General features: G+C 39.5%; 1 protein-coding gene across 1 annotated transcript in view; it reads right to left on the bottom strand.

The window, feature by feature from the left end:
- LOC128057632 (ATP-binding cassette sub-family C member 4-like) overlaps positions 1-12,027 on the bottom strand; it is a 200,875-nt gene that overhangs the window by 96,885 nt on the left and 91,963 nt on the right. The window contains 1 exon segment of the mRNA XM_052650093.1: positions 5,982-6,128. Within this exon segment, the coding sequence (XP_052506053.1) occupies positions 5,982-6,128 (147 nt within the window).

Here is a 12,027-nt window from a genome sequence, read left to right on the forward strand (position 1 = left end):
ATGTGTCTGCTTTTTAATATGCTATCTAGGTTGGTCATAATTTTCCTTCCAAGGAGTAAGCGTCTTTTAATTTCATGGCTGTGGTCACCATCTGCAGTGATTTTGGAGCCCAAAAAAATAAAGTCTGCCACTGTTTCCACTGTCTCACCATCAAAGAGGAACTAAAAAGCCTCTTGATGAAAGTGAAAGACAAGAGTGAAAAAGTTGGCTTAAAGCCCAACATTCAGAAAATGAAGATCATGGCATCCAATCCCATCATTTCAAGGGAAATAGATCAAAAAAGATCTTCATGACCCAGATAACCATGATGGTGTGATCACTCACTTAGAGACAGACATCCTGGAATGTGAAGTCAAGTGGGCTTAGAAAGCATCTCAATGAACAAAACTAGTGGAGGTGACAAATTCCAGTCGAGCTATTTTAAATCCTAAAAGATGGTGCTGTGAAAGTGCTGCACTCAATATGCCAGCAAAACTGGCATTTGGAAAACTCAGCAGCCGCCACAGGACTGGAAAGGGTGAGTTTTCATTCCAATCCCAAAGAAAGGCAATGCCAAAGAACATTCAAACTACTGCACAATTGCACTCATCTCACATGCTAGTAAAGTGATGCTCAAAATTCACCAAGCCAGGATTCAACAGTATGTGAACTGTGAACTTCCAGAAGTTCAAGCTGGTTTTAGAAAAGGCAGGGGAACCAGAGATCAAATTGCCAACATCCATGGATCATCTAAAAAACAACAGAATTCTAGAAAAATATCTATTTCTGCTTTATTGACTATGCCAAAGCATTTGACTGTATGGATCAGAACAAATTGGAAAATTCTGAAAGAGATGGGAATACCACACCACCTGACCTGTCTCGAGAAACCTGTATGCAGGTCAGGAAGCCACAGAACTGGACATAGAACAACAGACTGGTTCCAAATCAGGAAAGGAGTATGTCAAGGCTGTATGTTGTCACCCTGCTTATTTAACTTATATGCAGAGTACATCATGAAAAATGCTGGGTCGGATGAAGCACAGGCTGGAATCAAGATTGCCAGGAGAAACATCAATGACCTCAGATATGCAGATGACACCACCCTTATGGCAGAAAGCAAAGAAGAACTGAAGAGCCTCTTGATGAAAGTGAAAGAGGAGAGTGAAAAGGTTGGCTTAAAGATCAACATTCAGAAAACTAAGATCATGGCATCTGGTCCCATCACTTCATGGCAAATAGATGGTGAGACAGTGGAAACAGTGACAGACTTTATTTTTTGGGCTCCAAAATCATTGCAGATGGTGACCACAGCCATGAAATTAAAAAATGCTTACTCCTTGGAAGGAAAGTTATGAACAATCTAGACAGCATATTAAAAAGCAGAGACATTACTTTGCCTTCAAAGGTTTATCCAGTCAAAGCTATGGTTTTTCCAGTGGTTATGTATGGCTGTGAGAGTTGGACTATAAAGAAATCTGAGCACCAAAGAATTGATGCTTTTGAATTGTGATGTTGGAGAAGACTCTTGAGATTCCTTTGGACTGCAAGGAGATCCAACCAGTCCATCCTAAAGGAGATCAGTCCTGAGTGTTCATTGGAAGGTCTGATGCTGAAGCTGAAACTCCTATATTTTGGCCACCTGATGCAAAGACCTGACTCATTTGAAAAGATCCTGATACAGGGAAAGATTGAGGGTGGAGGAGATGGGGACAACAGAGGATGAGATGGTTGGATGGCATCACTGACTCAGTAGACATGAGTTTTGGCAAGCTCTGGGAGTTGGTGATGGACAGAGAGGCCTGATGTGCTGCAGTCCATGAGGTCGTGAAGGGTCGGATATGACTGAACGACTGAACTGAGCTGATCTGAACTCCCATTAGTCTGTCAGCTGATTTCTCAACAGAAATTCTATAAGGAAATGGCCTGATACATTTAAAGTAATTAAAGGGAAGAAAGTAAAACCAAGAATACTCCACCCAGCAAGACTCTTGTTTAAGATTTGATGGAGAAATCAAAAGCTATCCAGATAATCGAAAGTTCAGAGAATTCAGCACCACCAAACCAGCTTCACAATAAATGCTAAAGGAACTTCTGTAGGCATGAAATTCAAGAGAAAATAAAGACTTACACAAAATAAACCCAAAGCAATTAAGAAAATGGTAATAGGATCACATATATTGATAATTACATTAAATATAAATGGATTAAATGCACCAAAAAAGACAGAGACTCACTGAGCAGATGAAAACATGTTGCATGGATGCATTTCCACTTACAATGTTACTCTGCTTGATCCCCCCAAATTGTATGTGATTATTGTATATTATTAAGTTAATCATGTTCCCTTTATGACTTGCAATTTTAATTATCTTTTTTTTTTTTGGTCTGGCTATTGATTTATTTGATAAACACCTTTTACTATTGTGATTATGTAACCATTACTCACATAATACCATTGTATCAGGATTGGTCAACAGAAAAATAATAGAAATCTGTATCATCAAAACTGCTATTTAATACAAAAACCTGTAATCACCTTTTAAAATCCAGATGCATATCAGAATTATCTTGGAATTTTTTGAAAAATATAAATACCCAGGTATTGCTTTTTTTCTCCAGAACTCCAGATGTTTCTAATAAGCAGCCATGTTAAAAAACAACTGGACTATATGGTGATCTTTTAATTTTACCTAGCTTGTTTCACTCCCATTTCATTTGTTTTCCAATTTATCTCTCTTTTTTATTGATGTACTTTCTCAACCCCTTATCAATCATAGTAGAAAAACTTGTGTATACCTATATATAAATATGTATAATATATGTATTTCAGAAAACTGAACAATTCTTGCCTAACTAAAAAATTTATGACATCTTGATTCTACTTGTTTGACTTGGTATGAATAGAGTGCTAGATGTCTAATTTTAAAAAAATAGACATGCAACAAGTAACAGAGGTTTACTATATAGCACAGGGAACTACAGTTAATATTTTATAACACCTGTAATGGAAAATAATTTCAAAAATAATATATATGTATAACTGAATCGCCTTGCTGTGCACCTGAAACATTGTAAGACAACAATGTTTCAATAAATATATATATATATATATATTAAGAAAAGCATTAAAAATAAACACTTCAAAAAAAGAAAGAGGTCCAACAGCCTAACACCACAGTACTAACAATGACATCCCTCTTGTGTGAGTGTCAAGTGTTGGGAAACATGGTTTTTCCCAGTCACTTGCTCTCGGATGCTCTTGGATGGTCTTTTGGAAATTGTTTTCAGCCCAGCAAGTTGATATCACTACTTCCTTGTTTCCAAGTTTAATAATGGAATCTTTCTTTCTCTCTCTCATTTAGACACATTATCTTTATTTGGGGAGAAGAAAAAATAACTTTCTAACTATCTATTTAACAATGGGCCACATCTCAATAACCTTCTCACATGATGACTTTAACTGGGGGCACTTTTTTTGCATGCAGTATAATTAAGGATTTATTTGGAATACCTTATGTTATAAACTGAAATAAACCTGGAAAGCTACAAAAAAAAGAAAAAAGAATAAGAAGAAAGACAGGGACTGTTTGTCTCAATGCTGGGGACCACAACTTACAACCAGTAGATGATCAGTAAATGCTTGATGAGTGGAAAGACCCCCTCTTCTTACCTGTTAGAACCTGAGGCCAAGAGAAGTGGCTGGCACAGCTCTTCCAAGGCTCTGCTCCAGCAGAACCAGAACATCTAACATCTCCACCTACATCCCAACTCCCTGTCCAATAATAGTTTTTAAATGTCTACTTATGTTTAAAAATGGCTGAATTCCTCATTATTTCTTAATGGCCTTTAGTTTGTAAGGCAAAACTATTAGGTACCAAATATTTAACCCACATAAGCACCATGATTTGCCTTCAATGCTCAGCTAAACCCTAGGAAATGTATTACATGTCTGACGGTTCCATTTCCTTGATTGACAGACACAGAACTTAGAAGCTTGGATAGTCTGGTTCTAGGAACCAGAGCTTCCAAAGTATCAATACATGTGGTTTTCTCTTCATGTGATCACAAACCAGCAATAAAATCCACCATAAATAATCTACTGTAAATTTTACTTTGAAAATAAACTATAGGAAAGAGTTCAACTGAATATACCACTGAAGCAGTAAAAAACGCATGGCCCTGAATCCTTTTGGGCAAAGCAGGCCTATAATCTTTGCAGTATAATACTTATTTGGGCTTCTATTTTCCTGAAGAAATGAGATTCTGCTAAGAGATAGAGGAAGGGGAGGAAAACAAGCACCGGTGTGCCGACTGCTCTAAGATTAGTGACTTTGAAGATTTAAACTTGATCCCAAATCCTTGAATAATAAATAAATCAGCATCTGGAGACCCTACAGGTCTTGAACATGAAGAACCTGGTTAATCATGGTCATGAGCACCCAGAGGCTGAAATAACAGAAATCCAGTCCCACTTAAGGCTCCCAACTTGATGACCATAGTTTTTACGTTAACTGACAAAGTGGAGCAACTTCACAGCCATAATAGTATGGACTTCTCCAAATACTTCCTCACTACAGCTTCATAATAAAATGAGATCTGTATGGGCCTTTGTAGTTAACCATTCTGTGCTTGGCTCACTGCCTGGACCAAACAATATGTTTTGAATACATCTACACAAGATGCTCCCCTGAATAGTTTGCATTAATCCTCACAAGAGTCTTGTGAAACAAGAAGGGCATGTGAAATTACTCTCATTTAACAAGAAAGGAGGTTCCCAGATATCATTTCCTCATCATCAGTAAGGTTCACTAGTCACTGACCATGAGCTAAGTGTTGTGAGTATATTAATAAGCTTATTTCTAACACAGTCAAAAAGTATATTAATAGAATCCTCATTTAGAGATAAGAAAACGGACACAAAGAAATTAAGTAACCAGCACATAAGAATTATATTAATATAGCTATAACCTGCTATTACCATTTGTAACTAGCACCAGGACTGAACCCAGGCAGCTGGCTTCAGGCAGAGCCACACTTTTAAACCAAGACAGACCACATCCTGCCTTGAGATTTGCCTGCCCAATAGGAACCATCTGCTTTGGCCTTGGTCACATGGTGAGTTGATGGCCAGGCCAGGACTACTGCTGTCCTCCCTCCAGTCCACATACCACATACCTGCTTCAACAAGTCCTGTCAATCATCACCTACAAAAACAAAGCTTCCCTGGGCCTCAGCACAAGTCCAACCAACTGAACAGAGGGGCATGTGCACTGATATACTAATGCTTCATAGAAACCCATGGCAGGAGGCTACCTTCAGAAGCAAAACAAGCCAAAGGCCTCAAGGTGAAAGAAAAAACTACAGAGAAACCTCCAGGGACACTTATATTGGGAAACTTACTACTGAAGATTCATGTGCTATGTACTGTAAAGGGTCTTACCTGTCACCAAGTGTCCACTGTAAAACTATAAAGTTAGTTTCTTTGAAAAATATGCTTACATTTTACCAGTTTGGTATTTTAATAAATTTTTATTACTATTTTTATGTAAACCTCAATGCATGGGCATATGTCAGAGTTCTGTGATTCCAGAAATGGATGGGAAAAGAAAGAAACACACAGCCTGTCTCTTGAAGATTCATTGTAAGATGATCCTATCTAGACAACAGCCTAACTTAACACTATATGACACAGCCAGCTTTTAGAAACTGGTCAACAACATTAAAGCATGTTTGCATCTAACATAGGATATGTTATATGCCACATAACAAACGGGCTTCTAAATCATTCTGCAAAGTGAACATTTATCTTTACACACACACACAAATTGGAATAAAAACTTATATGCCCCTATATTCAGATCAGTACATTTTTTTGTAGAAAATAGATCAATATGCACAGTGATTATCTTCTAAGTATCTCATCCATTTTCAAATATCAAATGTAATCAGGAACTAAATGCATTAATAAGACATACTGAGAAAGTTGGTATCTGACTTACCTATTGGATTTCTATCGAAGAACAGCATTGGAGCTCTGAAAATGGACTTCAACATTTTGTTGTGCAAAGTTTGTGAAGAATTAACAAGGATGTAGAATATCAACAGAGATCTTGTGATGCCATAAAGGATGGTACCTTCAGTTAGAACTGAAATAAAGTAACATCACTCAGCACAAGATCTCTACCTTTCCTTCTATTATGTGAAAGCATGGCAGACAGCTTACAAAAATGTTATGTGTCTTATTCTATAAATATAATTTATATATAAATTCACCTATAGACTATAAAATAAATATATAATGGATTCTATGAGAGTTTAATACTTTCACTAGGTACATTTACCAAGAAGAATATAAAAATAAGTATGGTTCTCTTATTAAATAGAAACATGAGAAAAAAAATCAGGTGTAAAATACCATTTCAGATTTTCCTAATCCAATTACAAGTACTAATAAAAACTCAGAAGAAAGAAAATGATTTAAAAAAAAGTAGTATCTTCCTTTTGCCATATTTCAAATCCTTTTGCCATATTTACATGTCCCATAATCTAAAATTGAGAAATGTTTTAATAACACCATGAATTAAAAGGGAATAGGAAAGATGACTTACCATTTCCTTATAAATGGTATATGTATATGGAAATTTACTTCCATGTAAAGTAACAATTTCCATGCCCAAGCAGCTTTAAAGAGTATAAAAAGATGATATTAAGTTGCAAGCAGACAATCTCTTCAATAATTGAATTGCAAGAAAACATGTACTATATTTTCAGTCAGTTCAGTTCAGTTGCTCAGTCGTGTCTGACTCTTTGCGACCCCATGAATCACAGCACGCCAGGCCTCCCTGTCCATCACCAACTCCCAGAGTTCACTGAGACTCATGTTCACCGAGTCAGTGATGCCATCCAGCCATCTCATCCTCGGTCATCCCCTTCTTCTCCTGCCCACAATCCCTCCCAGCATCAAAGTCTTTTCCAATGAGTCAACTCTTCGCATGAGGTGACCAAAGTACTGGAGTTTCAGCTTCAGCATCATTCCTTCCAAAGAAATCCCAGGGCTGATCTCCTTTAGAATGGACTGGTTGGATCTCCTTGCAGTCCGTGGGACTCTCAAGAGTCTTCTCCAACACCACAGCTCAAAAGCATCAATTCTTCGGTGCTCAGCCTTCTTCACAGTCCAACTCTCACATCCACACATAACCACTGGAAAAACCATAGCCTTGACTAGACGGACCTTAGTCGGCAAAGTAATGTCTGCTTTTGAATATGCTATCTATGTTGGTCATAACTTTTCTTCCAAGGAGTAAGCGTCTTTTAATTTCATGGCTGCAGTCACCACCTGCAGTGATTTTGGAGCCGCCAAAAATAGAGTCTGACACTGTTTCCACTGTTTCCCCATCTATTTCCCATGGAGTGATGGGACCGGATGCCATGATCTTAGTTTTCTGAATGTTGAACTTTAGGCCAACTTTTCACTCTCCTCTTTCACTTTCATCAAGAGGCTTTTTAGTTCCTCTTCACTTTCTGCCATAAGGGTGGTATTATCTGCATAGCTGAGGTTATTGATATTTCTCCTGGCAATCTTGATTCCAGCTTGTGTTTCTTCCAGTCCAGCATTTTTTATCATGAGATAATTAATCAAAATGAGCAAGTAATCTTTCACTTTATAGAAACACAAAGCATGGGGGTGGTCCTAAGATGGCAGAGAAATAAGACAGGGAGACCACTTTCTCCCCCACAAACTCATTGAAAGATCATTTGAACGCTGAGCAAATTCCACAAACAACATCTGAATGCTGGCAGAGGACACCAGCCACCCAGAAAGGCAGCCCATTGTCTTCGAAAGGAGGTAGGACAAAAGATAAAAGATAAAAAGAGACAGAAGAGGTAGGGACAGAGACCCATCCTGGGGAGGGAGTCGTGAAAGAGGAGAAGTTTCCAAACACCAGAAAACCCTCTCACCAGTCGGTCAGTGGGGAGTTTTGGAATGTCATAGGGCAACATAACCAGGAGGAAAATAAATAAAGAAATAAAACCCACAGATTACGTGCCTAACCACAACTCCCAGCAGAGAAGTAGCCCAGATGCTTGCAACTGCCACCAGCAAGCGGGGACTGAACAGGGAGGCGTGGGCTCCATGGCTTAGGGTAAGGACCAGGCCTGAATGCTCTGAAGACAATATGAGGGAACATGCTGCGATTCATGGGGTTGCAAAGAGTCGGACACGACTGAGTGACTGAACTGAACTGAACTGAACTGAACGTGAGACAGCAACCCAAACTGTGGGATAGCCAGAGAGAAAAAAAGAAAGAGAGAGAACATTCCCGTGAAAAGCTCTAACCTAAGGCACTGCCAGGCCCACTCACAGAACAAAGGACTGAGTGAATACAAGAGGAGAGCTAGCCAGCTGCAGACCGGCCCATACCCCACTAGAGGCAGAGAGGCAGGCGGGCAACAGCCAGAGCTAGAAAGGGACAATCTCGGTCCCAGAGACCACATCCTCCACCAAACTGCAAGCAGACTCCCAGTTGCTAACCTAATGTTCCTGGGATCCTGGACAGTTGACAGGCACCAGGAGGGTCACAGCCAGAGATCAGCTCCCCAGAGGAGACACACAGCACACCAGCACACATGGGACGACGCTCCCACTGAGCTCCCAGGAAGCCAGTGGCTAGGACCAAGGAGGTGATAAGACCCACCACACACCTGGGGAGAGTGCACTCACCAAGCACCTGGTCACCTGAGCTGCTTGGACCTGGGAAGGGCACAAAACACAGGCCCAACCAAGTATGTGCCTTTGTGGAGTACCCAAGAACCTGAACCTGAGCAGCTTAGACCTGGGAAGCGCACGCAACCCAGGGCCCACTTTAGACAGTTCCCCTGCAGAGCAACCTGAAGCCTGAGCAGTGTAGACAGGGAAAGCACAGGCACCATGAGTGGGGGCAAACCCAGTGTGGTCCAGACAATGTGAGCACTCCCCACACATGCCAGTGATATTTGTTTGCAGTGTTCCTCCCTCCCCACAGCACAACTGAATGAGTGAGCCTAAATAAGTGACCACCTTCACCCCCTTGTGTCAGGGCGGAAATTAGACACTGAAGAGACTCACAAACAAAAGCCGCCAAAATAAACAGAGGGAACCGCTTTGGAAGAGATCGGTGCAACAGATTAAAACCCTGTAGTTAGCAATGACTACATTGGAAGGGGCCTATAGACCTTGAGAAGAAGTATAAGCTGGAACAAGGAATTATCTGAAAGTGTACTGACCCCACATTGCCCACAGTACCTCCAGAGAAATTCCTAGATATATTTTACTATTATCATTTTTTTTAATTTTTTAATTTTATCTACTTTATTACTCCATTAATTTTCATTTTTATAACCTACTATCTTGCAAAAAAAGAACCTATTTTTAAAGCAAATTTCATATATGCTTTTTATAATTTTTGTGATTTTGTTTTTTTTAATGTTGTATTTTTGAGACTTTAACCTCTACTCTTGATTTTTAATCTTTGCTTTTTTGTATTTGTTATCAATTTTGTACCTTTAAGAATCCAATCTTCAGTACCCATGTTTAGTTAGGAGTGTGATTACTGGCTTGTTTGCCCTCTCCGTCTTTTGACTCTCTTTGTTCTCCCCGAGGTCATCTCTATCTCCTCCCTCCCACCTCTTCTCTACCCAACTCTGTGAATCTCTTTGGGTATTCTGAGCTGTGGAGAACACTTAGGGAACTGATCACTGGCTAGATCTGTCTCTTGCCTTTTGACACCCCATGTTCTCCTCTTGGTCACCTCTATCTCCTTCCTCCCTCTTCTCTTCTCTATGTAAATCCATGAACCTCTCTGGATGTTCCAGGCTGTGGACAGAACATAGGAATTTGATTACTGGCTAGATTGCTCTCTTCCCTTTTGATTCATCCTCTTCTCCTCCTGGTCACCTCTATCTCCCTTCTCCCTTTTCTCTTCTCCATGTAACTCTGTGAACCTCTCTGTGTGTCCCTCACTGTGGAGAATCTTTTCTCCTTTAACCTACATGATTTATCATAGGTGCTGTATGGATGGAGAAGTCTTCAGGCTACTGTAGAGTAAGACTGAAAGCCAGAGGCAGGAGGCTTAAATCCAAAACCTGAGAACACCAAAAACTCCTGACTCCAGGGAACATTAATGAACAAGAGCTCATCAAAAAGCCTCCATAACTACAATGAAACCAAGCTCCACCCAAAAGCCAACAAGTTCCAGAGCAAGACATACCAAGCTACTTCTCCAACAACACAGGAACATAGCCCTGAGCATTAAAATACAGGCTGCCCAAAGTCACACCAAACCCACAGATGCATCAAAATTCACTACTGGACACTTCATGGCACTCCAGAGAGAAGAGATCCAGCTCCACCCACCAGAACACCGACCCAAGTTTCCCTAACCAGGAAACCTTGACAAGCCACTCGACCAACCACACCCACAGGGAGGAACCTCCACAATAAAGAGGAACCACAAACTTCCAGCATACAGAAAGGTCACCCCAAACACAGCAATCTAAACAAGATAAAAAGGCAGAGAAATATTCAGCAGGTAAAGGAACATGATAAATGCCCAACAAACCAAACAGAAGAGGAGGAGATAGGGAGTCTACCTGAAAAAGAATTCAGAAAATGATAGTAAAGATGGTCCAAAATCTTGAAAACAAACTAGAGCTACAGATAAATAGTCTGGAGACAAGAATTGAGAAGATGCGTGAAATGTTTAACAAGGACCTAGAAGAAATAAAAAAGAGTCAATCACTAATAAATAATGCAATAACTGAGATCAAAAGCACTCTGGACCGAGCCAACAGTAGAATAACTGAAGCAGAAGATAGAATAAGTGAGGTGGAAGATAGAATGGTGGAAATAAATGAAGCAGAGAGGAAAAAAGAGAAAAAATTAAAAGAAATGAGGGAAACCTCAGAGACCCCTGGGACAATGTCACATGCCCCAACATTCAAATCATAGGAGTCCAAGAAGAAGAATACAAAAAGAAAGGCCATGAGAAACTACTTGAGGAGATAATAGTTGAAAACTTCCCTAAAATGGAGAGGGAAATATCCACCAAAGTCCAAGAAACCCAGAGAGTTCCAAACAGGATAAACCCAAGGTGAAATACCCCAGACACATATTAATCAAATTGACAAAGATCAAACAAAAAGAACAATTATTAAAAGCAGCAAGAGGAAAACAACACACAAGGGGATTTCCATAAGGATAACAGTGGATCCTTCAATAGAAACTCTACAGCCAGAAGGGAATGGCAGGACATACTTAAAGTAATGAAAGAGAAAAACCTAAAACCCAGACTACTATACCCAGCAAGGATCTCATTCATATATGAAGGAAAAATCAAAAGCTTTACAGACAAGCAAAAACTGAGAAAATTCAGCACCACCAATCCAGCTCTTCAACAAATGCTAAAGGATCTTCTCTAGACAGGAAACACAGGAAAGGTGTATATATTCGAACTCCAAACAACAAAGTAAATGGCAATTGGATTATACTTATCAATAATTACCTTAAATGTAAATGGGTTGAATGCCCCAACCAAAAGACAAAGACTGGCTGAATGGAAATAAAAGCAAGACTCCTATAGAAGCTGTCTACAAGAGACCCACCTCGAAACAAGGGACACATACAGACTGAAAATGAAGGGCTGGAAAAATATATTTTATGCAAATGGAGACCACAAGAAAGCAGGAATGGCAATACTCACATCAGATAAAATACACTTTGAAATAAACACTGTGAAAAGAGACAAAGAAGGACACTACATAATGATTAAAGGATCAATCCAAGAAGAAGATATAACAATTATAAATATATATGCACCCAACATAGGAGCACCGCCATATGTAAGGCAAATGCTAACAAGTATGAAAGGGGAAATTAATAGTAACATAATAATAGTGGGAAACTTTAATACCCCACTCACTTTAATACACCTATGGATAGATCAACTAAACAGAAAATTAGCAAGCAAACACAAACTTTAAATGATATAATGGACCAGTTAGACTTAA

The sequence above is a fragment of the Budorcas taxicolor genome, chromosome 12 (genome assembly GCF_023091745.1).
Source record: "Budorcas taxicolor isolate Tak-1 chromosome 12, Takin1.1, whole genome shotgun sequence".
Lineage (NCBI taxonomy): Eukaryota > Metazoa > Chordata > Mammalia > Artiodactyla > Bovidae > Budorcas > Budorcas taxicolor.